The sequence below is a fragment of the Cyprinodon tularosa genome, unplaced genomic scaffold (genome assembly GCF_016077235.1).
Source record: "Cyprinodon tularosa strain WSP-4 unplaced genomic scaffold, ASM1607723v1 ctg120, whole genome shotgun sequence".
NCBI classification, from domain to species: Eukaryota; Metazoa; Chordata; class Actinopteri; order Cyprinodontiformes; family Cyprinodontidae; genus Cyprinodon; species Cyprinodon tularosa.
This window is the reverse complement of record NW_024038004.1, coordinates 378,699-406,417: the sequence shown is the minus strand read 5'-3', so window position 1 is coordinate 406,417 and position 27,719 is coordinate 378,699. Positions and strand designations below refer to the sequence as shown.

General features: G+C 38.5%; 1 protein-coding gene across 2 annotated transcripts; it reads right to left on the bottom strand.

Annotated features, from left to right (window-relative positions):
* Positions 1-32: 32 nt before the first annotated feature.
* ptpn21 (protein tyrosine phosphatase non-receptor type 21) lies at positions 33-26,996 on the bottom strand. Of its 2 annotated transcripts, XM_038272581.1 has the most exons (20): positions 26,779-26,996; positions 23,203-23,495; positions 19,719-19,888; positions 19,442-19,539; positions 18,622-18,689; positions 18,458-18,528; positions 18,051-18,138; positions 17,847-17,935; positions 16,576-16,663; positions 15,849-15,928; positions 15,627-15,734; positions 12,907-12,967; positions 12,669-12,750; positions 11,061-12,574; positions 9,136-9,276; positions 6,114-6,332; positions 3,892-4,020; positions 1,426-1,660; positions 1,171-1,328; positions 33-1,085 (listed from the first exon to the last, which is right to left on the bottom strand). In XM_038272581.1, exons 2-20 carry the CDS (start codon positions 23,380-23,382, stop codon positions 957-959), a joined length of 3,708 nt encoding a protein of 1,235 aa, XP_038128509.1. In that variant the 5' UTR covers positions 23,383-23,495; positions 26,779-26,996; the 3' UTR covers positions 33-956. The 2 variants fall into 2 exon arrangements, with proteins under 2 accessions (XP_038128509.1, XP_038128520.1); XM_038272592.1 differs by lacking the exon at positions 15,627-15,734 and having other exon boundaries at positions 26,779-26,995.
* Between the last annotated feature and the right edge of the window lie 723 nt (positions 26,997-27,719).

Genomic DNA, 27,719 nt, shown 5'->3' with positions numbered 1-27,719 from the left:
ATTGGTGCACTCATCGCTGCAGTTTTTCAGAGTATTTTAAAAGAAATTTGACCAAAAAAGATGCAAAAGCAACAATGATGAACATACACTGTATCGTTTGTCTGAAAAAGGCAAATCACATTTTGCATCTTATTTTGAAATCAAGCATCCAGATCTTTTTCAATTGATAGAACTTTGGTTTTGTCCAAACTACTGGTATCTGCATGTTTGGGCAGCAAATCGCCCTGCAGGAAATTATGGGGTGAATGTTAAGAGGAAGAGGAGAAAGCTTAAGGCTGTTACCATAGCAACCTGGGCTTCCGGAATACGTCGGAGCCACAGACTGATCCTCTCCACTAATCAATGCTTAAGGACCAGACTGCATAAAATCTAAAGTAGGTGGGAATTGTTTTTTTTTTTGAACGCCAGCTTTTGTTGCCGTTAGGTAATATTACAATTTTCAAAGGAACTGAATTTTATTTGACCTGTTAGCTAATAAATACTTGAAATGTATCACAGTGAAATGTTTCCATATAGAAGTTTCATTTTTAGAGTCAAATTAAATAGATTATATTTTTAAAGACTTTTTTTTATTATTATTCAGACGCATCCATTTGTAATTAATCCTTCATCAAATAAACATGACCGTTTCAGTGACATGTACAATAGAACGTTTGTCCTCTGTAGCTTAGTATTGCTTCATCATGTACTTACATGGTACTATCAAAGTGCTGGGCTTTATTAAACAATGTGTATGTAAAAAAAATAATCTCTTCAGGTAATACTGTTAAGAGGCAGGTCACAGTCTTAATTTCTTCATGTGGCGTTTTCGTCTCCTAAATTGTCATTTCACTTCTTAGAATAAAACCTATTTAATACTTGGCAAAAATAGGGTCCAGGTTTTGGCATCCACACTTTAACAGCTAGGAGCAGTTTTCCATAAAACCCCTCTGCAGAATTCCGCGATGGGTCGCCCATCAGATGAGCCGGGAATTGCGGAGGTACTCGATGAGGACCTTGTAGACGAAAGTATACTGCGACAGTGTCTGAACCATCATCATCCTCTGATCACGCAGCAGCCTCAGGACTTCTGGGACTGTCAGCACCTGAAAAACACGCATTTTTTAGTGGTACATAAAGACCAAAAAAAAAAAAAAGATAGCTGGTTTTCCTTCTTCTCAGTCATGTTACCTCATTGTGCTCCAGACAAGCTATCATGATCTCAGAAAGGATGACAACCCCTGAACGACCCACTCCTGCACTGCAGTGGACCAGCACTGGGTTGGTGTTCTTTGGGTCACTGATGGCGTTTGTATGTCTCCTCACAGACTGAATCTCCTCTAGGTACGCTGGAGACGTATTCAGACAAAGCAACGGTTATAAATATTTGATTGAATTCTTTTAAGTAAATCACACATAGGATGTGACTATAGTTGACAGACTCACTGAGGAAGCCTTTAAAGTCCTCTGGACAGCCATGGTCAGGCCAGTCTGTGTACTGAAGGTGCCAGACCGTCCTCTCTTGTTCTTTCACCAGGTTTTTGATCTTCAGCCCTGTGGTGGCATAGCAGCCCGATTCTGTTCGGAAGCGCGTGGTTATCCTGAACCGTCCGTAGGTCACCGTGTTGTGACGGGAGCCGAGTCTCGGCCAGTAACGGAAACTCTTTTCTCGGCCGCTTTCCTGCAGGGAAAACTTTCATGTGAAAAATGTCGGGGGTTTTTTCACCCACATGCCCATCAGTAATGGGCTTTAAAGTTTCTAATACATCTTTCAAAATAAGGATCAATATTATAACCCTGTGTCAATATGACTGGGTGCGGGGCCACTGTCCTTTACGTCACATTCAAATTTTAAGGGACACTCGACTTAAAGGTATAGAGGATGACCTTTTATTTCCGGGTTGATCATCTAAATAATTGGTCCTCCTAATTGTCAATCATTCCGGTGATATGTTTACATAAGGCCATCCTATATGCCTTACGTAAACAGTTAGCTATATTTTGTGCTCATGCGCACTTTCAGTTATACATTTGTGGTGAGCTACGGTTTCAGTCATTGAAGCTCGACTTTCTCACTGCGGTTCTTTAAAAATGGCCGAGGGTCGTAAGGGAAAAAGTGTCTATGCAGTGTATAAGAAAAGAAAGGCCTCAGAAGAGGCAGATATATCCCAGAATGCTTTGCACGGAGAGCTCTCCTCACAATGCATTATGGGGTTTGCTGTCACAGCGGGCCACTGTCGCCATAAGCTGCCACTACCCGACACGGCGACTATTAACAAAGATGGCGCATGCACTACACAGTAGAGGAGGAGTTACGTGAAAAACTGAGCAAAAAGTAGTGATCATCTGTCAGTTAACCGAGTTCTCTATAAAGTCCACTATATAGTCCCCGCTCAATATAGTGGTCGAGGGATTTAGCGGTTAGGGCGGACGTTCGGGCACAGTTAGCTTTTATGAGCTAACAGCAACTTTTAAAAAGAGCGTGCAAAAGGAGAAATGGGGTCGTTTATGGTCTCGCACGCTCATTTTTTTTTTTTTTTAAAGGAGAGGGCGGGTCTTTTAAAAAACTTCCACTGATTCAACCCTGGATTACAAAGCAGGATATGAATAAAAACATCAACATAACCTTTAACTTATCTGTTTGTTTTCATTCTTTCTGAAACTTCCTCACTTAAAAAATTTCCTGCCAGTAATTTATTCACACAACCTTTGTCACTAAATATTTACATCCACTGTAGGTGTTTATGCTATTTTTAAGGTTGCATTTCATCATATAAAACATTTATATATGTAATTTGGGTTCAAGCAATATATTCATGAAAGTTTATATTTTTAAGTTTATTAATATTTACAGCGTTTCTAATCACTTTGTTCTGCCAATTTTGCTAATCCTCACCTCTACAGTTATATGACAAATTCTTTAATTTTACGTATAATATTTGAGCTTTTGTTTATATATTTATAGAAGTTATATTTAAATCTGTTTGATGATCTGAAACAAAAATATCTTAGGTGTGACAAATGGCCCCTTCCAGATCTTTGACAGAATTCTTTACGCCACTGTACTTCAGATTTGAAAATACAACGTTATGTAAATAATTAAATCTATTAAGTTTTCTGACTTTCTGATCAATTTTTTTCTGTTTTAGGTCAGTTAGGATTAGGACAAACATATTTGCTTAATGCTTCAGTAATGCTTAAGTTATATTTAAAATACATGTCTTAGCCTTTGGTTTACATATGAAGTCATTCAAAAAAAAAAGTTATTTTGTGCCTCTAATTAAATTTGTGTTTTTGTTCTAAATATTAAAAAATAGTTCAGCACTCATTTATTTTTTTTACCCTTCTGTTTAATAAAAAAGGTCTCAATAAAAAGTATTGTTAAAGCGTAGTAGAGATAAATTCCTAACGATACCCATCCTTCCAAAGACACACGTTGCCATTTCAGGTACCCTCAGGTTACATTAAAGAATAAACCTGACTCATTCTCTTCCTGTTATCTCAGTTGTTTCTCTAGATTACTTTCCAAGTTGTCAGACCAGGAAGCAACTTGTATAAAGAGCAACCTGAACATACATTCACAGGTGTGTCTCTATTTACCCGAAATGAGGAGAAGCTTGAATCCATGATCAATTACATAACTACTTAACTTTACTTTTACTACTTTACTTAACTCATGCCAATAAACGGAAAATGCATCTCTTATCATTTTGACTTTTATGAAAAAGATATTATCCGAAAAATTTTTAAGATGCATAAAAAAAAGGAAAACATTTGCCTAATTTCAAGTCAAATAGTAAATAAATTAATAATTTGATCTGACATATTAGTATTATCCTTTCTTTCCATGGTTTTAGTATCTGACCCTAATAAATTAAATTAAACTGCATTTAAAAACGAAAACGAACCCACCTCTTCGGCCGTGACCATGGCGATGATGGCAACACCTTCCTCCCACACCATCTGCCAAAAGTCTGAACATGTGTGTGACAGGGGACCCTGTGCAGCTATGTAACTCCACTCCTGTCCAGCTAATGTTACCTGATAAGACCACAGATGAGGGTAGGAGGTCAGAGAAAGTGACAAAAATACAAATAAACAAGGAAAGGCAGCAGTTTTATGTAGGGCTGTGTGGAAAATTCTCAATTTTTCAATTCTGAATGGGTTCTTATACAGGTGCTGGTCATAAAATTAGAATATCATGAAAAAGTAGATTGATTTCAGTAATTCCATTTAAAAAGTGAAACTTGTATATTATATTCATACATTACATACAAACTCATATATTTCAGATGTTTATTTTGTTTAATTTTGATGATTACAAATGACAACAAATGAAAATCTCAAATTCATCATATCAGAAAATTAGAATATTGTGAAAAGGTTCAAAATTGATGGCCCCTGGTGCCACACTCTAATCAGCTAATTAACTCAAACCACCTGCAAAAGCCTTTAAATGGTCTTTCAGTCTAGTTCTATAGGCTACACAATCATGGGGAAGACTGCTGACTTGACAGTTGTCCAAAAGACGACCATCGACACCTTGCACAAGGAGGGCAAGACACAAAAGGTCATCGCTAAAGAGGCTGGCTGTTCACAGAGCTCAGTGTCCAAGCACATTAATAGAGAGGCGAAGGGAAGGAAAAGATGTGGTCGAAAAAAGTGTACAAGCAAGAGAGATAACCGCACCCTGGAGAGGATTGTGAAACAAAACCCATTCAAAAATGTGGGGGAGATTCACAAAGAGTGGACTGCAGCTGGAGTGAGTGCTTCAAGAACCACCACACACAGACGTATGAAAGACATGGGTTTCTGCTGTCGCATTCCTTGTGTCAAGCCACTCTTGAACCACAGACAGCGTCAGAAGCGTCTTGCCTGGGCTAAAGAGAAACAGGACTGGACTGCTGGTGAGTGGTCCAAAGTCATGTTCTCTGATGAAAGTAAATTTTGCATTTCCTTTGGAAATCAAGGTCCCAGAGTCTGGAGGAAAAGAAGAGAGGCACTTCATCCACGTTGCTTGAAGTCCAGTGTAAAGTTTCCACAGTCAGTGATGGTTTGGGGTGCCATGTCATCTGCTGGTGTTGGTCCATTGTGTTTTCTGAGGTCCAGGGTCAACGCAGCCACATACCAGGAAGTTTTAGAGCACTTCATGCTTCCTGCAGCTGACCAACTTTTTGGAGATGCAGATTTCATTTTCCAACAGGACTTGGCACCTGCACACAGTGCCAAAGCTACCAGTACCTGGTTGAAGGACCATGGTATCCCTGTTCTTAATTGGCCAGCAAACTCTCCTGACCTTAACCCCATAGAAAATCTATGGGGTATTGTGAAGAAGAAGATGCAATACACCAGACCCAACAATTCAGAAGAGCTAAAAGCCACTATTAGAGCAACCTGGGCTATCATAACACCTGAGCAGTGCCACAGACTGATCGACTCCATGCCACGCCGCATTGCTGCAGTAATACAGGCCAAAGGAGGCCCAACTAAATACTGAGTGCTGTACATGCTCATACTTTTCATGTTCATACTTTTCAGTTGGCCAACATTTCTATAAATCCTTTGTTTTTATTGGTCTTCAGTAATATTCTAATTTTCTGATATGATGAATTTGAGATTTTCATTTGTTGTCATTTGTAATCATCAAAATTAAACAAAATAAACATCTGAAATATATGAGTTTGTATGTAATGTATGAATATAATATACAAGTTTCACTTTTTAAATGGAATTACTGAAATCAATCTACTTTTTCATGATATTCTAATTTTATGACCAGCACCTGTACATTCCATATAACCAAGGATCTTTTAAGATTTTTTAAAATGCATTTCCACTGTCCTTACAACCGCCATTAACTATTACTTTAATAATATTCTGCTGAATGTTAATAAAATATTAGTATCATTATAATGCATAACTAAATAATCATTTATTCAGGTAACAGCTAAAAACATGTTTACAAAACCACTAATCCAATTTAGGACTGGATAACATTTAAAATTGATTCTTAAAATGTGAATTCAGAGGATGAATTCACATTTGAAGTCCTTATTTAACTTATTTGTTGCATCTCCATGTCAGCTTTTGTTTCTATCAGAAGCTCATAGGTCTGTAAAGTCCTGTATTCTTACCTTAACGTGTGACGCATTGATGTAGCCCGTGTTGTTTTCTTTAGTGGGAACCAGCTCCACTCTCGTATTGTCGTAAGGCAGGACATCGATGAAGCGGTTTTTATCCCTGTTTTCTGGAAGCTGGGCGATGGTGCACTCCCCACCTGGAAGACGCTTTGGGACGCTGTCGAACTCTTTCAATAGCTCCCCCATTTCCACATGCTGCTCCAGTAATTTACACTAAAATTTACAAAGAGAATAAATACAGACTGTGATTTATTGCTTGTAGAAGGATATATTCTAAGTAATGATTACTGTAACTTTAACATCTTTGGTAGCTAAATTAGTTTAAAAGTCACTTCTAAGAAACATGACTTTTCATAAGGGGCTGTATCTAAGCGTATCTGTATCTAAATTGAGTTGAAGGAAAGACTTTGACTGAAAAAGATGCAGAAACCAAATAAGAACAGTATTTTTGTTGGGATTGTATTATAAGTAAATTTAAGAGTTAGGCGAGTTTCATGTGGACTGCATCAGGATTAACCGTTTTAAGAGTCTCCACAGGCAGATTTATCCAGGACTCAAACACTGTTTAAGCAGCTGCAAGCTCAGCATTGTCAATCTTTGCAGTGTTGTTTCTCTTTCTGATTATAATAAAATATCACAACAGTACAGAAGAAGAAAATTAAATATTGGGATGCTTTGGAGGACATTTTCAAACGAATATCTGAAGAACCGCTGGCTCTTTGATACTGAAGATGAGGAAATTATTCATAAAGAGCAGCTCTGTGATTAAGTTTCTCTTTCCATTTGCAGTTTACATAACTGGCCTGTTATTTCAAAAATAGGGCACATAAATATAGTAGGAAATAATTCTGATCAGATAATGAAAAAGTATAATAAATCCTGTTTGTCTCCATGCGTCTTTAGAGGCTGATAATTCAGAGTTTTGATACTGATGTCCAAGATGAGAAAATGATCCATAGACTTGTTGTTTCAATATGTGCTGCTGTTTCTTACTGTTAGACCAGAACAAAATATATACTTTTATTTTCCAGGTTGAAAAAAGACTGAAAAAAAACCCCTAACAGCTTGCATTTTGTCACGGTAGATCAGGAAGTGCTCCGCAGAGACCCAGTGTCTGAACAAAATCTGCTATAAAGTTTATGTTTCAGCTCATCTACATTAAATGTCTTTAATATGCTGATCTAGTAAGAAAAACGTTCTTATTTGTCCCGTTTCCCACAGCCTCTTTACAACAGTTATGATTCTCACGCAGATGATCCGCAGAGATTCTTTATGAATGTGTTCCACCATAATCTTTTATTTTTAGATTTTTTACAACACGTCTGCTATTTCAAAAATTGGACGCATAGATAGAGTAGGAAATAATGCTAATCCACTAATATATTTAAAAAAAAAATCTTTACAATGACTCCGGTTTCCACCCACCCTCTCCTCATTGTAACTACAGAATGTGGAACTGATTCAGACAACTTTATAAAGCTTTTATATATTATTCAGACTTAACTAATATAGATTACTGTTATTACAGCAACATTTTATATATAAACTTTTTTCTGGCTTTTTCTGTTGTATAGTTGGACATAAGTATCTTCTAATCTGATGGGGAAAAAAATTTTATAAAACACAGTGAAATCTTATGAAAAAACTATTTAGATTCAGGAGTGGTACCGCCTTTAAAATCAGCACTTTAATAAGACCAGATCCAGATTGTATTAGAAAAAAAAATCCATTTGGACACACTTGGTAGATTCGTGCCAAAACCACATGCCCACCTGCCACACTGTCAACTAAAACTTTGTGGAACGAAAATGCTTCAATCGATTCAGTCCAAATTTGCTGCAATCATTTGTAAGATGAGTTTCTATAAATCTCCCAAAGTCCAAATCCAGGACTGTTGGGTTAATTGGCTTCTCTAAAGTCTCCTTAGGTGTGAATGTGTGCATGAATGGTTTTGTCCTGTTTTTCTCAGTGTTGCCCTGCGATGGACTGGTGACCTCTCGCCCGTAGACAGTGGGAGATAGGCACCAGCACCCCTGGCAACCCCAGCTTGGATTAAGTGTGACAGAAAACGGATGGATGGGTTCTATATATTCTGAGGCTTCATCCAGAGTTTAAAAGGGATTTCTATGATGTGGTTCCAATTGAAAAATATTCTGTAATGACTTCGCATCATACAAACTTGTTTTTGTTTTGTTTTTTACATTTCCACCATTTAAGTTCAGGCAGAAATTGCTACTAAAACCCTCTGGGCTTAAGGGTTTAATCGTTAACTGGAGTATGCCCTTATCTGACAGAGCAACCCACTTACAGCAGTAATTATACCAACATTTTAATAAATAAATAAATTTGGCATTTATCATAAAAATAAAAACATTTTCGAAAATTTTTAATTTCCCCTTTAACGCTTTAATTCTGTAAAAATATTAATGATTAATAATTTCATCATATATATATATATATATATATATATATATATATATATATATATATATATATATATATATATATATATGTGTGTGTGTGTGTGTATGTCTGATGAAATTATTAATCATTAATCGGATAGGAAAAGGTTCCTCATATTAAAAAAATATGTTTTACAGAATTAAAGCGTTAAAGGTGAAATATATATATATTTATATATACACACACATAATTATTATAAATAATCTTTTTCTTAAGTTGTTGATCAGAGAAAAAAGGCAAAACAGCTGTTTTGTAATCAAGTCAAACAACGATGACCTTCAAACCTGCTTATTACTGTTAAATTTTGAGGACTTTAAAAATCCAGGTGATTTCAGCAAGAAACAGCACTATTTAGAGATCTTCAGTAACTAATGTTGTTTAAAATAATTCAAGTTAATATTTTTAACTTATTCCAGAAACAATCTTCTTTCTAATCCAAGTTCATGAACACCAACAAAACCTGCAGCTGCTGCTGATCAGCCGTTTCATCTTAGAGGAACATTTAGCTCCTAGGTTTTTAAAGAGCAAAGCCCTGAAAGCTGAAGGGTCTTACTTTCTCCTGGTTGGACGGTTGTTCTGGCTCATCTTTGACCTCGCTCTGCACCACTTTCCTGGACACCGACAGGCCATTGTGACGGGCGAGCTTCAGAGGGCCCATTTTCCTCACCTCTGACCTAAACCCTTTCTTCATCCCCTGGTGTGACCAAGCAGACAGAGAAAAGATCAAGGTAAATGCGCAGCAGCTTCAGACAAATGGCGACTGGCCAGGTGAGGGGAGGGACAGCGCATGCTTGCTGACATTTCGGGAACAATGTCACCTTTCCGGTTTAGCAAGGAAACAACAGCATTCCTCCACAAACTGTCAACCTGAAACTGTTACGGTCATCAACTGCAGGTGAAAAGACTTCCATTCTTGTTTTTCTCTCTCTGTGTCTCTCTATAGGTCAATTTGATGGATTTTTAAAAGATATAATAAGAAGTTAACACGTATGACTTACAGATATCAGAACAATGCAGCATTAATTAAACTCCAGCAAATGTTTAGGTATTCAGAGCAGCTGACTGCCTGGAAACAAACCATTCATTCTATACAATCAGGGATAACTCACTTGGCTTCATTTTTGGCATGCCAGCTTTAGTTGTTCTATTACGGAGCAAACCTGGTTGCCAAGACCTTAACTTTTGAATGCTTAGAGAAAACATCTTCTCGTAAGACAAATTTGACATCCTGCCTTGCAGGACTTGATATTTCTGTTTCTCAGCTATAAGTCATAAAAATACTTATGGATGTTTTAATTGGGACTGAAAAGGATTTCATAAAAAAAAAAAAAAAAAAGACAACGTGCATCAAATCTTTCATACCAAAACTCAATAGTTATGATTATATTAAAAGTTTTCTGTAGGGGTGCACCCATTACATGTTTCCAGCTTATCAATGGTTCCCGATCCTTAAAAAGCCTGACATGCCGATTCCAATTTTGGCTGATACAGAATTATTTTTAGAACTGATATTCTCAGCCGTTATTAGTTCACAAGACACAAGATATTTCAATCTAATATTACTGGAAAAAAAAAAACTTTGAAATAACTACTGTTAAATATAAATTAAAGTTTAAGGCATTGGCAATGGGTGGTTTTAGACCTTTACGGAGGTAGATCAGTTTAGATTGGTGGAAAAGATTGGTTCTAACATCTAAGTATCGGCTGATAACCGATCTCCCAAAATGGAGAAAATCTGGGCCGACTGATCAGGGCCCATTATAGAAGTTCAGGAAGACAAAAAAAAAAAACCTATAAAAATAAAATAAAAATTCAACAAACTACAAAGATTTCTCCCTAAGAATCACCTGCCTTTATAAACTGCCCCACAATGGTGTTTTCCTTTTCTTAAACCATAGTTTAATAAGTTTAATATAGAACTATAAAAATTCTCTGTTGTGGTTTCTGCACAGGCTCATGAAGTGGGGCTTTTCTTTGTAGCTACTTTTTTTTCAAAAACATTTCATAATGTGCCCCAATCATATGTGAAACATTTTGAAATTTAGTGATGCACTGAGATGGAAGAGGAAAAAAAACTGTACAGATCGAAATCTGCTCACCCCGTGTAGTCGGAGGTGAGCAGTCAGATTAAAAAGTCAGACGCAACTGGAGTGACACGGGCTTAAAGCATGAATTGAACCTCTTGTTATCTTGACTGTTTTATTAGCTCTGCAACCTTCAGGCAGTACACAGGTGCATGTTGAGTTTCAAAGAGCATATGGCGCAGATATGAATTACGTTTTCAAGTTTCTACAGGTGCAGAATAAGCCGACTGCGATACGTTTATGGTATAATAATGGAACACAAAACCCATTTGCAAGTGATTATTGTCATGGGAACTAGGATACATAATAAACTAAGTATTTCTATGCTTTTTCTTCCTATTTTTACCATACTCTCATGCTCCAAAGCATAAACAGTTTGTAAAAAGAATCTCACCGGCGGAGGTAAACCCTCCAGCGTTTCACCTCCAGGAGGAAGAGAAAACCCAGGCCCCTTGCCAAAGTCCTTCTTGGGCTTTTGATTGTCATGCTCGCTCCCGTCCCCCTCTGACACAGAGGGCATAATTTCAGGTTGCCTTAAATCTGACAGCAGGTAAAGCGGCTCTCCTTTGTGGATGCGGGGGTGAACTTTATAGACCAAGGAGCTGGTTATAGAGGGGTCCAGGGCAGACCCTATGGGGTATGCAGGAGGTGGTTCTTGTAGAATCTGTTGCTGTGCGGTCAAAGACGTCAGGCTGCGATGCTGCTGTGACGGCTGTTCCGGAATAATCCCTGATGCTGTTTCCTGCGAAAGAGGAGTGTGACGCCCACCATCATCCTCTAACTCTTCATCTTCTCCGCTGCTATGAACCAGCATTGTTGCATCAGATAGGGACTTTTTGTGTCCATACCGTGCTCCCTCTTTTATCTCTCCCCTCTCGTTTGTTTTGGTATGTTCTAAAAACATGTTTAGCTGGGACCCCTGGGATTGACCAGCATGCACCACGGGAGGAGGGGTTGCTACTTCTGCTCCTGATGAGGACAAAGTTCTCTCTTTGACTCTCACTGCCTCCAGACTGTGAGCCAAACCAGCAATCTCAATGGAGTTTCGTTTTTGAGCATGGTATGGCTGTCGATTTGGGGGTCCGCTGAAAAGAGGTTCAGAGACCTCCTGTAAAGAGTGGGCAACAGGCAGGCTGTCCTCCTGGAAGGTCTGAACCGAGTGATGAACCCGTCTTGTGATTATCAGGTCTGGATTGCTGCTGCTGACATAGAGATGACGAGACAGATCAGGAGTGCTGTTAGCAGGACGTGGATGAGCATACGGGTAAGGAGGTGGAGGCCGGTAGACCTGAGTTCTCATTATGTTAGGGGCCGGATACTCCTGCGCCTGTTGCAGCTGAACATTTGTGAGTTCTGGGACACTGACGGCTCCAACAACGGGTCTTCGCTCTGCGGGGTAGGGGTACGGAGAGGGGCTGTGGAAGCTGGAGCCAAGATGAAAGGGATACTGGTGATGTTGGGACGTTCCACCATATTCCACTCTGATTTCTGGTTGGCTGTAAACCAGCGGGTCTGGTCTACTGTATGCGTACGAGCTCCCGATGTTCAAATTCCTCATGGAGTGGCTCTGCCGATGTTCTTGAGACAAAACCATTCCTCCCCCTATCCCTCTATTCTTCTGCCTCATCACTGTCTCATAATCAGGAGTGGCACGGTAAGACGGTGGGATGAGAGCGCTGTGGCGATGAGAGGGAACGTAATCTGGTCTGGTGATGTCACTAGTAATGGAGGGGTTGGAGGACATAGGAGAAGGCTGTAGGTGGTGCTGGGGATTATTCAGAGAGCTGGTGCTGTGGGCACTGTATACGCTGCCGTTACGGAGACGCCCTCCGCTGCTGTATTCCATAGGAGAGCGGTCCAGGCTGGTCTGAGAGTGGTAGTAATAACCATTGTTAACATACAGGTTATCTAAAAGAGCGAGAAAACATCCAAAGTTAGAGGCAGTTTGAATGCAGTCATATTTAAGATTTCAGCTGAAACCAAATTTGTAGTCAGTAGTTACCTTGTGATGATGTGTAAGGCTCAGTGAAATGGCCATTGTAGTGCATCTGAGAAGGAGGCATCATATAGGCCTGTGGCATTTGCTAGAAAGAAACCAAAATAGATTTCACAACTCTTATACTTACTAATATTTATAGTCAGGTTTTTTTTATATATATCTAAGAGAAAATAAATACAAATGGTATTTTTTTTTATAAGCTGTATTGGAATGTAATGTTGAGGATAAAGAGAGATGTTACCAGAGAGAGTCTTGTTGAAGATCTTCGCCTGACCTGGTTGACCCCTGTTGGTGGAGTTTGGCTAAGAAAAATAAATAAATAAATCCAACTTACAAAAAAATAACTGGCAGTAAAAAAAATGTGACGTCTTCAAGTTGACCTTATTTATTGTCTTCAGATCACCAGGAACCCGCCTGGCCTGTAGTCTAATAATTAGCATAAAAACTCTGCTTGAGTTATGTAACTGAGGCACTATTCATATGTAACTCTGTAAGGCCAAAAGTATTGAGACAGTAGCCTTTAGACAAAATTCAATGCTAAATACGTTTTAATTGTATTCCTAATAAATATGCAGGCTTAAAGAAAAAAAAAAAATCCTGAGGCTGAACTTTTCTTGGAGAAGGCATGGGTTGTTTAAAAAGACTTTGTTTACACTAAATGGAAAAATTAGGCCAAAAAGAGCCAATTATTTTGTTGAATAAAAGATAATTCTTTATTGGTTATTATTAAACACTCTGTGCACCAATTTTAATGCCTTAAGAACATTACAAATTGCAATGTAAAGTGCAGATTATAAAAGCGGTGGGTATTAGTTAAGACTTCAGAATACGATGCGTATTGCATTACGATACAACATTGCAATATTGGGACACAGCAATATATTGTAACATTTTACTTCTGAGAAATTTAAAATGCAGCTTGAAATATATGTTATACCTGTGCGACAAATCTGGCGACTTTTTACGGTGTCACTGGCGGCTTTTGCCTGCCGTGGGGCGCCTCCCCCATCCCAACCCCTTTCTCCCTCTCCCACAGGAATCCCTCTCAGCGCTGCAGTCAGAGCCGCAGGATATTAGTGAGGAGTTTACCCTCAGCGTCCAGACTGCAGATGAAGCGCGCATGCGCCGGGATTGACGGCGCAAATTGATCACAATAATTAAAATAGCCTGCGATTTGTAAAGTAAAAAAAGTTGTAACATGCAACTTTTGTAAAAACAAATGAACATGGCACGGAAGCACCACCGTTCTGACGCAGCACCTGAAAAGAAAACACGTTGGAGCTTTCAATGGCAGTGAAGAGAGCTGATCAGCAGGATGAGTAACCATGTTTGTTTGGTTTTAAAGTGGGGAAACGTAACGTTAGTTTCTCAGGTAGCTCATCTGATGCTTTCCTTACCTTGTTAGTAGGTTACAGACAGGGATACGGTTGGCTACTTATTTTACTTTTAATTTCATTTGAATTAGCTTAAGCAGCGTTAATATTTTTTTTATAAATAAATTAACTTGCAAATTATGAGGGCAAGGCTTTTAAAGTTTAAATCTTCTGGCAAAGATAAAGAAAAGAAGATCCTGCAATTTATGGAAGTAAAGCAGAATAAAATCCAGCAAGATCAGTAATATGTCAATTAATTATATGCCACATTCCCATGTAAATATCTGTCTGTGGAGGATGTGTTTTTTACCACCCCTAGTTCTCTCATTTTTATTCCAAATACAATTTATAATTTGAATCACAGGGCTATTTTTATACTTTCCTGTCTTAAAAGGCAGAACTCTTCTAGTCTAAAAAAATGAATTTGTTGAAATGGGGGGGCCTATTGTTTGAACCCCTTAGGGGCTTTAAAAAACAAAAATGCCTGTCTCTTTTTGCGCTTTATGAAACAAAGTACCCTATATTTTGTGGATGTACAGCTACATTTCTCATGTACGTTTGTGTAGTTTTAACACAAACATTTATTTTTCATATTGCACCAGTACAGTTAATGAGCAACCTGTACTTGTGTGCTTGTTTGTTCTGTCTAAAATGTTTATTTTGGAATAAAGAGGTTAATATAAAAAAAAATTTTTTGTCCGATTCATCGATTAATCGAAAAAAAAATTCGGCCGATTCATCGATTTTTAAAATAATCGTTAGTTGCAGCCCTAGTTAAAACCATGTTTTTCTCATTGATCAGAGCACATAAAGCACTGCGTCAGAAAACTTGGATTTAATTACTATAACTAATAGAAAATGTGACATTAAATGTAGCATCCCCCACTTTTATAGTGATAGAAAGAAGAATGAGATGGGTTAGAATATCATGCATGAAACAGATGAAGGAATCAGGCATTAGAAGTTTTCAATATAATTTAATTCAAAAATACTTTATTAAAACCAAAGGGAAATTAAGATCTAAATTAAATTATGGGGCTCAAAGCAGAAATAAACCAATGAATCGGCCAGCTGAAATTTTTCTTGTATCAGTCAATGCAAGTATTCTCCACTCCATTCAGCGGCAGTTCCATGAGATAATCTAATCCTTTTTCTAGTCATCGTTAATGTTTTCTTTGATTCGTTAATAAAGGTTTCGTTATAGTTTAAATGGGGATCTGTGTAACATTTGTTACTGTGTCATTTTTATGACGTTTTTATGAAGGAAGAGAGAGAGAAAAAAAAAAGCAGAGATCGGTTAGGTTGATGTCAAAATAATCCAAATGATTTTGGGAGTAAAGCGCTAAATGTTTCTACAGAAAGGAGCGACTCGTTGCTTCACTGCTCTATCATGTAACCATTCTCAAATTCACAGCAGCAGTCTGCATACAAATGCATGCCAAGATTTACCGATTTACAGTGGTCTCAACACTTTAGGCAATACAGAAGGCTTTTACAAAGCCCACAGTAACTACAAAGCGTTTATTTTGTTGGCCTGGAGAAGCTAACCTGTGTGATCACACAGGGAGTGGGTGGCAGTGTTGCTCACCCCTTATCTGAAGGCAGTGATGTACGAGAAAGCATTGGAAAACGAGGAAATGATAGAGTTAGAAGGGACTTCTGGGAGCCCTCAGAAGGCAGGGGGACACATTCCTCTCTAAAGAGAGAGGAAAAGTGGAAAGACATGAGGTAACAGCAAAGAAGAGGCACACAGGAGACAGTAAGGAACAAAGAGACAGGAACTAGGCTAGACATGCAGCATAGCACTCACAGGTTACTCTTGTTGATCTTATAAAACTTGAGTCTGGCCAGACACATCCGGCATACATATTTAGAAGTTTCCATGTCTTCCTACAAATACAGAAAGAAAAAAACATATAAAGCTGCAAGAGAAAATGTACAGAGGTATACCTACTGAGTTATGTTTAATTAAAATAGAGCATTGCAAAAGTATTTATACTCCTTTAACCTTTGCACGTTTTGTCTGTTCTAACCAAAATGATCCCTGACCTATTTGGCATGTTCCTTGGTATGTTGTTGTTCAAACCTCTGAAGCCTTCACAGAACAGCTCTATTTCAACTGAGATTAAATTAGAAACAGATGGACTTCAATTGCTAATATAATTAGATGAATTCTAAAAGCGATGGGTAGCAACTGAATTTATTTTGGGTTGGTAACAGAGTTCAGTGGACTGAATGTGAATGCATACCCCACTTTGATATGTACAGAATTTAATGTTTTATGTTTTTCTTCGCCATGAAATCCCAAAAAAACATATCGAGGTGTTTGATTGTGAAGCGACTAAATAAGAAAAGGTTTGAGGAATGTGAATACTTTTGCAAGAGAGTTTATATATTCCTACATCGTTTTGGGCAATGACAGGCTAAAAAAATACATTCAAAATGTTGCACTCTCGATTAGCGATGGTTGAAATCCATCAAGAATTAAAATGTGCAGTTAAGAAAAATCAAATTAAACACAAAAATGTGAGACTTACAGTCTGGAACTGAACACTCTCCTCTCTGTTGCTGAGCTCCAGGCCAAAGAAGGACCTATTGTGACTCATGTTATTAATTTCGTGCCACCTAAAAAGGAGGATAAAAAAACAGGGAAAAAGATGGTGAATGTTCTTAAACCAAAACAATGCTCGACTTTTTCCAAAAATAAAAACAAAAGATGCACTAATTAAATTCATAACTTAATAATTCTGGCCTGAGGACACATATTCTTAGAATATATCTCACATAATCTCTGAGCTAACAAACAATGTGTTCTGTTTTATGTCTCCCTGTTATCTGTCATTTCCCTGTTGGCTTCATGCAATTAAAACGAGTGAAAGGGAAACAGCATTAAATGAGTTTACCGTAATTTTCGGACTATTAGCCACACCTGAATATAAGCCGCAGAAGCTAAATTGTATGATTTGTAAATATACAAGCCGCACCGGACTATAAGCCACAGGTTTTTTATGTTTAATTACAATATGGTTCATGCTCAGAGAGGATTGTCGGGAAAGAGGCAACTGTTTGGAGAAGCTCCTATTTATTATTTCTACCAGTACGTTTGTTTTCCATAATGAGGGTGTCACACTAGCTGTCTTGCACTCGCAACGTCCTTCTTTCTCGCTGTCGTTCTGTCTCGTACCACTCGCGGTAGAAGTCTGCTTCCTGAGGACCTCCGCATAAATTTGTCTTCCCCTCATCCTCTGGGCCAGGTTCTTTTAAGAGGTTCGACTGGGCCCTCTTAGTGAAATATGTGGTCAGGATTCCTTGTGACATTTTTGGTATTAGTCATTCAGTGCTTTCAGCACCGCCCTCCTGCGGTCAGTAGGGATTAAATAGACCAAAAGTTACGGTGCTATGAATCCTGCACGACTGCCAGAGTCGTAACTTTCGTTTTTTCCTCACCAGTTCATTGACCCTCTTCATGCACCTTGGAATTGGTGAAGTTGTGCTAGATATTCTGCATCTGAGCATTTCTTTGTCCAGCAAAATCTATTATTTTTGAAAGGCTTACAGGTGGATGAAGGCGTGTGCTGCACAAACTTTATGATTCATACAAACATCCAACCAGTCCAGCCCTTTTATGTCTGGTATTGTAGTAAAAAATTTAAAGACTGAACCTTCAAAACCTACCAATAATAATTGTTATTTTTCATTGCATGTGTACTAATAGGAAAGAATATCATGCAACTTCATTTTTCATTCTAATCTTTTTAAGAACATTTTTACAAAATGTAAAAAAACAGATTTATCTTTAAAAAGTTACCTGTATAATAGAGGGGAACGTCCATTTTTATATTTGACAAAGATTCCATCAAGGCAGGAACCCAGAGTAACATCTATGCCTGTGTTGTCCTGCTCAACAAAAGGGAGAAAATAAATGGCTTAAGTCACACCTTTCTGCATTCTACCAATCAAATGTGTTAAATCCAATGGGCTCAGATTAGTAGGATTGATGCTGCAGACCCACCTTGGCTTGATAGCTCTCCTGGCCATAACCTTCCATCTTTTCAACCTCCTGCATGTACAACATTTCTGCCTCTGGAGCTGACAAACCTCTGAATAGAGCAAAGAAGAGATGACAATAATATGAAAACTCCATAATACCACAAAAACAACATGCACTGATGCAACTGTTTATATAAGTAACAGCACTGTGACTAGAGTCAACCTCTTATCGTTTGAAGTGTACAAAGCCAGAGCTACAGAGGGGAAAAGCTCTTGAAACTGCAGTAGATGAAATAAAGTTCAATGATTAATGCAGGCTTTGTCTGGGTTCTCAACAGCTTCTCCTGATTTTGAGATAATCAACCTGATGGTCTCTGGATTTCTTCATCCAAACACAGAAGAAGAGAGATTGCTATAAAACAAGCTCACCTGTACGACTGATAGAGAACTGCCACTTTTTGAGTGGCCTCCTCCAACACCCTTTCATCCTGAATCCAGTCCTGCAAATACACATTTAGGTTTGATGCAATTAAAGCTTTAAACAGAAAACAACTTTCCTAATATGTGTTGAACGTTAAAAACTAGATGCTTACAATTGGGAACAGTGCAAATTTCTGAAGAAAATCCTGTGAGTCATATCGATTGAAGTCCCCAAAATCAGCTGTGGGGAGAAAAAAAAAGGGTCACTGTTGTTGAGCAGATGCATAGCAGAGGCCATTCGCTCAGGAATTAATTACCTCACAACAAACTTTACATTTCCAACAATAAAAAAACATATGGAACTACAGTATAGTATGATGCTCGATTTGTTTATTATTTAAAAGAAAAGAACTGATCTATTTGTCCTGCACTGTCCAAAACCATATTAGTCCTAAACTGAAGCAGTTTCAATTATTTTCTAAAAAAAAGTCACTGCTATATTGAGTTTCCCAGACATGAGTAGTGCTAAAAAGCTTAACTGATTTCCACTCCAGACAGCATGGTAAACCCCAAAAAAACAAACAAATTTGTACAGTGAAAAAACATTGCAGCAAGTGGAAGAACGTGAAAAACCAGACTAATTAAAGAATCATCAACATCCAGATACTCTCTAAGGAATCAAACCAGGACTACTCTCTCCATAAAAGTTACTGTTTTACCAGCTACTTACAAAGCGTACTGTTAAATTAGAGCTCTGGTGCTGAAATATTTGCAGATGTTTAAATCAGATAGCAAAAAATAAAGAATCGCCTTGCAGTAATCAAACTTGAATGCTGGAAAAAACAAGCACCGCTTTCTTGAGCGACGATAAACCAGAAGAAGCACACTGTCAGAAAAACTGTCTGAAAAATTTTTTATGTGGGCAATAGATGATAATTCACTGTTTTATTAACATCTCTGACAAAAAAGAAGCACATCATTTTTTTTTTTTACCTTGCACTGCTAAGCTGGCTAAACGTATAGCCTGGTCCAGCGAACATGTGATCCTGCCTTCCAGAACATCCTTCTTCAACTGCAGGTAATACTGGTATCTGAGGGACGGTAAGTGAAAGTAAGAGCTAATTTGCTTTTCAGTTTGCAATTAAAAGCAAATTCAAGAAATGTTGTGCAACTCTTTGGATAAAATTCATTATGATAGCTCTGAATTATTATTTCTAATTGTTTATATCTTAAAGGGTAAAAGTGATTTATCTTTTTTTCTGAAGTTTACCTTGTGATCTCCTGTTGCAGTTGGGTAACACTGGGTATGTGAAACAAAACTCCAAAATAAACTGTGGGCTCCAGTCCATATTTGTCCAACTGTTTCTTCAACGCCTTCTCCAAGTCGATCCACCTCTGCTGGTTCTGCTTATTGTAGTACCAAAGACTGAAATATGTGATCTAAAGGCACAAACAAATGAAAAATTACTGATTAATCACATGACTGAAGATAGTACACACTGAACTGGGTTAATCTGGAGGACATTTTTAAACTCCAAGTAATCTTACACGTTTTATAGATGAAAGGGTTGCTATTTAAATGTACAGGTGCTGGTCATAAAATTAGAATATCATGAAAAAGTAGATTGATTTCAGTAATTCCATTTAAAAAGTGAAACTTGTATATTATATTCATACATTACATACAAACTCATATATTTCAGATGTTTATTTTGTTTAATTTTGATGATTACAAATGACAACAAATGAAAATCTCAAATTCATCATATCAGAAAATTAGAATATTGTGAAAAGGTTCAAAATTGATGGCCCCTGGTGCCACACTCTAATCAGCTAATTAACTCAAACCACCTGCAAAAGCCTTTAAATGGTCTTTCAGTCTAGTTCTATAGGCTACACAATCATGGGGAAGACTGCTGACTTGACAGTTGTCCAAAAGACGACCATCGACACCTTGCACAAGGAGGGCAAGACACAAAAGGTCATCGCTAAAGAGGCTGGCTGTTCACAGAGCTCAGTGTCCAAGCACATTAATAGAGAGGCGAAGGGAAGGAAAAGATGTGGTCGAAAAAAGTGTACAAGCAAGAGAGATAACCGCACCCTGGAGAGGATTGTGAAACAAAACCCATTCAAAAATGTGGGGGAGATTCACAAAGAGTGGACTGCAGCTGGAGTGAGTGCTTCAAGAACCACCACACACAGACGTATGAAAGACATGGGTTTCTGCTGTCGCATTCCTTGTGTCAAGCCACTCTTGAACCACAGACAGCGTCAGAAGCGTCTTGCCTGGGCTAAAGAGAAACAGGACTGGACTGCTGGTGAGTGGTCCAAAGTCATGTTCTCTGATGAAAGTAAATTTTGCATTTCCTTTGGAAATCAAGGTCCCAGAGTCTGGAGGAAAAGAAGAGAGGCACTTCATCCACGTTGCTTGAAGTCCAGTGTAAAGTTTCCACAGTCAGTGATGGTTTGGGGTGCCATGTCATCTGCTGGTGTTGGTCCATTGTGTTTTCTGAGGTCCAGGGTCAACGCAGCCACATACCAGGAAGTTTTAGAGCACTTCATGCTTCCTGCAGCTGACCAACTTTTTGGAGATGCAGATTTCATTTTCCAACAGGACTTGGCACCTGCACACAGTGCCAAAGCTACCAGTACCTGGTTGAAGGACCATGGTATCCCTGTTCTTAATTGGCCAGCAAACTCTCCTGACCTTAACCCCATAGAAAATCTATGGGGTATTGTGAAGAAGAAGATGCAATACACCAGACCCAACAATTCAGAAGAGCTAAAAGCCACTATTAGAGCAACCTGGGCTATCATAACACCTGAGCAGTGCCACAGACTGATCGACTCCATGCCACGCCGCATTGCTGCAGTAATACAGGCCAAAGGAGGCCCAACTAAATACTGAGTGCTGTACATGCTCATACTTTTCATGTTCATACTTTTCAGTTGGCCAACATTTCTATAAATCCTTTGTTTTTATTGGTCTTCAGTAATATTCTAATTTTCTGATATGATGAATTTGAGATTTTCATTTGTTGTCATTTGTAATCATCACAATTAAACAAAATAAACATCTGAAATATATGAGTTTGTATGTAATGTATGAATATAATATACAAGTTTCACTTTTTAAATGGAATTACTGAAATCAATCTACTTTTTCATGATATTCTAATTTTATGACCAGCACCTGTATATGCTTGTCAGTTCATAAATTTAGAATTTAACTGGCAACACTGCCATCTGTAACCACTAGAGCATTGTTTAGATGGCTGTATGACTGGAGGTCCTCACTGCTACACTTTTCTATTTATATAACATGCCAGTCCATTAGGGGGATGCTATGGTGCTGGTAGTGATTTCATGGAGAAGATACTGAAGATGGATATCGGGCCCAAGTTTGATTGCAGGGCAGTGGACAGCCATTGTTACAATCAGTACACATCGGTGGTCAGTCCTGAAAGTATCAGAAGTCTGTCCCAACGGAAGCAGCTTCTGACCATTTGAAGGTTTTGGTGTTTGATCTGGTGCCTCCCTGATGGCTGATGTAGTAAACCACAAAGTTTATTGGCAAGAATGAAGACCATCAAGTAGAAAAAGAACAGTGTTTAAACATATCTACAAACAGCAGTCAGGGGTAATCTATGTAAATAAAAAAATAAAATAAAAAAAGTGTAAATTAAAACCAGAGTGCCTTAAGGTTTAGAAAAAAAAAAAGAATTGAACCAGTTATTTATAAATTCGACAGTTTTAAACAACTTCAGGTGTCAATTGAAAAAAATGCGCCGCCCTGGCCCTGCAGGAAGTTGTATTGCAAATTTTGTACTGGATACTAGATAAAGTATTCTTTAAAGCAACTCAATGCGGATTTATTGTTAGATGAACATTGTTAGCAGAGGATGGTTAGTTCAACTAACAGAATTCAACCAACATTCATAACAGTATAGGCATAAACCTGCTGATTAAGCGCAAAGGCATTTGAGTAATTCTGTTAAAAAGGACACAGTTTCAGTGCGGGTAGTTTTGACCACAGAGAGGTCTTCTAAGACAGTACAACATTTTATTCATGATTTTGTCAGTGTGCAGGTGACAATGGTGGTGAGACATGGCTGAGAACTTTATCATTAAAGGTAAGTCAACTCCAGCTTACAGCCCATGGAGCAATGGACTGTTAGAATGCCATAATCTAATTCTTACTGAGATCCTAATGAAAGCAAAAACAAGCAGTGGATCTGATTGGAGCACCACAATGGATCATATTCTTAAATCTTTTATATTTAAACCTTTAAACCCCTTTTTAGGTGTTCTAATATCAAAAGGTCATCCTATCCAAACTGTTTTTCATTTGTCAGCCTTTTATTACAATTAAGATATAAGTGTAATATCCATTATGACTCCTGCAAAGGAAAGACACTTTAGAAGTTTATTCACTTTTTGTTTCTATTTATTGCAGTTAGATTATGTGAACATCTTTATTGGCAGAATTAAATTAAAGAAAATGTTCTTAACATGTTTTATGATTTGTCCCAAATGAAAGATCTCCATTATTAAATTTAGACCACATAAATAGTCTTTTCAATGTTACAGTGAGGAAAATGATTCTGAAACTAAATGCTGTTTTTTGTATCTTCTTTTACCAGGTTCAAGAAAGAATGTGGACAGGGGATGGCCCAACCAAAATACTTTACTGCTGAGACACCAAGTCCTAAAAGGAACAATCAGCATTTGTATTGAATGAAAACCATACATACCTCTCTTAACTCGAGTCTCTGGGCTACTGCCTCCAAACATTCCTGTCCAGTGCTCTCCACAGACAGAGTAAACTCAACAAACTCTCCATTCAGAAGCTGAATCCGAGTGACAAGACAGCTCTTGCTTGAAACAGTATACCTTCGAGTCCTTTTGAGTTTAAAGCCAAATGGCAAGGGCATGATTTATTCGTTTCACACGTGGCTTTGTCTTCCCATCCAGAGGAAGTACTCCCTTCTGGTGTTCGCTCAAACACAGAGAAACTCTCAAGTCATGAGGATGGTCAATGTCGGACCTGAAACATGAGAGGAAAAATATTAACTGACATGCCCTGGAAACTAGAAAAAAAGAGGGATGGTTAAAAAAAACACCCCCTCCTTATTACTCAGCTTAGCAGCCCTTAGCTTTGTGTGCAACTCATCCCATATAAAACATACCGCGCCCCCTCAGAGACCCTAAGGGGCGGGGCTAAGATTAGTCTATCTCCAGAGATTAGTCTCTGAGGATGAGTGGCAGGATTTAAGTAGAAGGTGCAGTCAGGATGAGGGAAAGCGGCAGCTACAGTAGGTTAGCCTCATTTAGCACAGAGTGAGGCAAGTAGGGTCCTTTCCAGCTGAAACTATGCTGAAATTTAGCTGTTGAGTTTCAGTGAGGCGTTGCCGGGTTACAGGTGTCATACCCCATAAGGAAAAAGTTTTTGGCTAATATGACCATCTCCTGAGGAGGCTTAGGTCCTTTGGAGTGAGCAGGCCCCTGCTTAAAACCTATGACTTTGTGGTGGCATCACCCCTCCTCTACACTGTTGTTGGCTGGGCCCCTGGCAGCGCAGAGCGGGACAGAAAGAGACTGAACAAACTGGTGAGATAGGCCACTTCTGTCCTTGATTGCACTCTGGACTCAGTGGAGGAAGTGGCTGAGAGGAGGGTGTTGTCCTAGCTCATATCCATCATGGACAACATCTTCCACCCTCTGCGCCAGACTGTAGAGGAGCTTAACAGCTCGTGTAGTGAAAGCCTTTCATCTCCTTTTTGTAAAAAGGAGCCTTACCTCAGGTCATTCATCCCTGCTGCAGCCAGACTCTACAATGAAATACGGCAATAACTTGTGCAACGTACAATGTGCATGCACTGGGTATCAAACCCTGTGCAATAAGCCAGTATAATGATCCCATTATAAAAATAAGAAAAAAGCTGTCGTATGTGAACGCACTGTATTTCTTCCTTTGCCACCTTCTTCTTCCTTGACTATTTGAGCTGATGTAATGAGTACATTTCCCCACTGCAAGATCAATAGAGTCAATCAATCAATAAATAAATCCAGCCAGAGAGAAAGTGGTCAGATTCTTCTGCTGCAAAGAGTGCAAACGGCAGGACCTTCACCCAGGCAGCACTGTTAGCTACATATAATAAAAGTAACATTCATGTTTTCTTAAAACAAACTGGCTAGCTTTAGCCTCAGTTCTGAGGCAGACCGCTTGGTGAGCTGGTCAAGTCATCAATCAGTCATCAATCAGAGCCTGTCAGAGTTGATTAGACTAATCTTTCCTCAGCTGTGCATTCGTTGTCAGTGGTTCATATGTACATTCATATGTATACTTCATACTTCGAGCTGTACTCATAATACCATAATATTTGCGCTTACAGTTACCACACCAGAATATCAGAATATCATACCAGCCCAGTTTGAATCAGGGTAAGGCAGCGGCCATATGAGGATTTGAAAGGATTTCCAAACAACTTGGATGTCAAAGAAACCAGCCAGTGGTCAGAGATTTTTTTCTTCTTCTACCCAATAAAATTAAACATCACTGTTGCATCGGTGCATAGCCACCCCCTGCAGAAGTAGTTAAGCCAGGTTTAAACTGTACGAGTTTTTGCCCTTTTTGGGTCGATTCTCCAGTCGTGCGAGAATTCTCTGGTTCAGGCCAAGTTTCAGCCTGATCGTTCAGTATGCAGCGGGGTAAACAGGGGTGATTAGCCTGTCACAAGCCCCTCACAATCAGGATTCTTAAGGTTCTGGAGAAAATCAAACATGTTGGAATTTCAGTAAACCCTAGTAAGGTGCTGATGTACAAACAAGGGAGTTCTTATTCTTCTTCTTCCATGTTGATGAATCCGACCATCGCCACCTCTAGACGACGAGTGTGACGTGCATATTTTGGACGTACTGTATGAGCAGGTAGATCGCATCAGAGCGTCGGGCCGTACAGTGAAGTTCTAAATCCTCCAGTTTCGTCTTACAGTTTGAACTGTAGATGAGTACAGCGATTGAGAATATCATAGAGTGTGTGCCCAGCTAATAGTCAATTAATAGATTATTTTTAGATGGAATTTTTATCCATGCTCTTGCCAGAGGTTGAGGAAGGCTTAGAGGAGTCTAGTGGGCCTGAATCTTATCAGTTACAGGCGCTGACTTAATGATGCCAAAATCCTGTGCTGTCAAGCCAGCAGAGGACAGAATGACCCGCGACGATAGGCAATAGCCATCGTTCCACCACTTGAACAGCAGCACCTAGTTTAAAAACATACACTGCAGAAGTGAACAAGTTCACATACATGTAAAAGAAAAAAAAAGTGACAATAATGTAGCACCCTATAGAGCCAGTTTACACAGCTTATACGCAAAAAAGAGAAAAAAAGTTGGATTTTGGGGTGAGTCACACTTTAATCAAAATACCCAATGAAAGACTAAGCAGAAATGTACACATCATTCACTGGTGAAAGCACTCAACTAATCAATCCCATGTGTTTATAGTTGATTTTTTATTATTTTATACCAACGAATTATCCAAAAAATAAATAGATCAACAAAAGTGATTTTGTTGCTATTTTTTTTACACTTCTTAATTTATTTTCAAGAGTTAAAGACATTTTTTTATTAATGTCAAAGTGAAATATTCAAGGAAAATGAAAAAGGATAGCTTACAATCTAATGGCAGAAAAATTACTGACCAGTACAAACTTTTTTTTTCTTCTATTATTGTTATTCTCATGTGTGGCTTTTATGAAGATACTGCATGATAACACAAATAAGAGCTATTAAAAACACAACATTTTAAGCAAAATTCATCTAAATTGGTGTCAGAGGGCAGACAGACACATTGCTTTACGTGAAGTACTACTTTGTAAATCAGGATTTGGTCATTTGCGATGTGTAAACTAAATTCGCCTCATTCATTCAATTTTAATCGTTTTAACCCATTTAATAGAAAAAAAGAAAGGTATTCCACCTTGGATCCCGTCCCAGGAAAAAGTCTGATCCCCACTGCTTCCAAAACCAGTGATTCGATAATCAACAATCTGCATAATAAATTGTTTTTTTCAGCAACCCATCGTATTTTAGGGTCGATGCAACAGTATATAATTCAACCAGCTATGTCTGAATGAACAATGTGTAACGTTTAACGTTGTCAGTGGTTCATTCCGACTTTCATTGCGCTGTTTTAAACTCTTTCAAATGATGTCAGGTAACTTCTGTTAGCTAGCCAGCTAAACTCTGCTCCAGCAAATAGACGACACCCTCGGGAGGTTGACGTCGCCGGTAAATATTATGGGAGGAAAAAAAGGTGTTAACGTTACCGTTAGCCAAGTGATGCGATTTAAAAGTCCAAACTATATCAGTTCCTTGAGGATATGGTCATCGATGTGCGCTGAAAGCAAGTCTTAGGGCAATTACTTGATTTTAAGAGAGTTTACTGGACTATAGTTAGTCCGCAGATCTAAACTAACGCAACAACTCCATGCCTCCTGGACCAACAGTTCACTAAAGTTCCAAGCGTGTTTCGCTTCCTGGGATTGGAACAGCAACAAGTGTATTTCGTCTCCATCCGCGCCTCTATATTTTTAGAGTTAGTGTTTCAAGGCTCAGATCATTTCCACACTGAAGATGAAAACAAAATGGATTTATTCTAAACACGTAAACGCTGTGTGCATGTCTAAAATGTATTTGAAAACGTTTTAGAAGTCATTATAGTCCCTCGGTGGCGGATGAATACACTGGCCTTTTCAGCGGCATGACATCAGACAGCTGGAATGCTGAGCGGTGAAAATGCTAGAAATGGGACAGCTGTCACGAACTGCTGTCCGCGGACGTGTTTGTTTACCTATTGAATCGACTTGCTAGCTCACCCAATAGTTTCAATCACACGCATCGTGCTGTCCAAAGTTTTATTTGATTGCTGTAATTCCACAGACGCGATACAAAATTTACTGGTGTTATGAGCGCTTCAAGGTTCAGATGAGAAAGACTGACAAAACAGAAAGTTTTGAAAGACACTTTCTGGTGAAATTCATAAAAAATAAAAAATAAACTATATATATAGCTATCAGTGGTGGGCTGAGGGCCTTCAAAGCCTTCTCTGCTGGCCTAAAATCAATCAGAAAAACTAGCATAAATTCTCAACCTAAACTTTAATTTTCTTCTTTCCAGCTCCATTAATTTATTCAAAACAATTAATTCTCTTAATTTTGTAACGTTTCTCTTGATTACTGAGCTGCTTCTTTTACATTTATGTGGTCTC

Bases quoted from the DNA above. Each gene is read 5' to 3' on its own strand.
- ptpn21 (XM_038272581.1), bottom strand. From the start codon at position 23,382: ATGCCCTTGCCATTTGGCTTTAAACTCAAAAGGACTCGAAGGTATACT. The intron at 18,529-18,621 runs GTAAGCATCTAG...GTGTATTTGCAG, and splicing joins AATTTGCACTGTTCCCAATT to GACTGGATTCAGGATGAAAG. The intron at 17,936-18,050 runs GTGGGTCTGCAG...TTTGTTGAGCAG, and splicing joins AGGAGAGCTATCAAGCCAAG to GACAACACAGGCATAGATGT.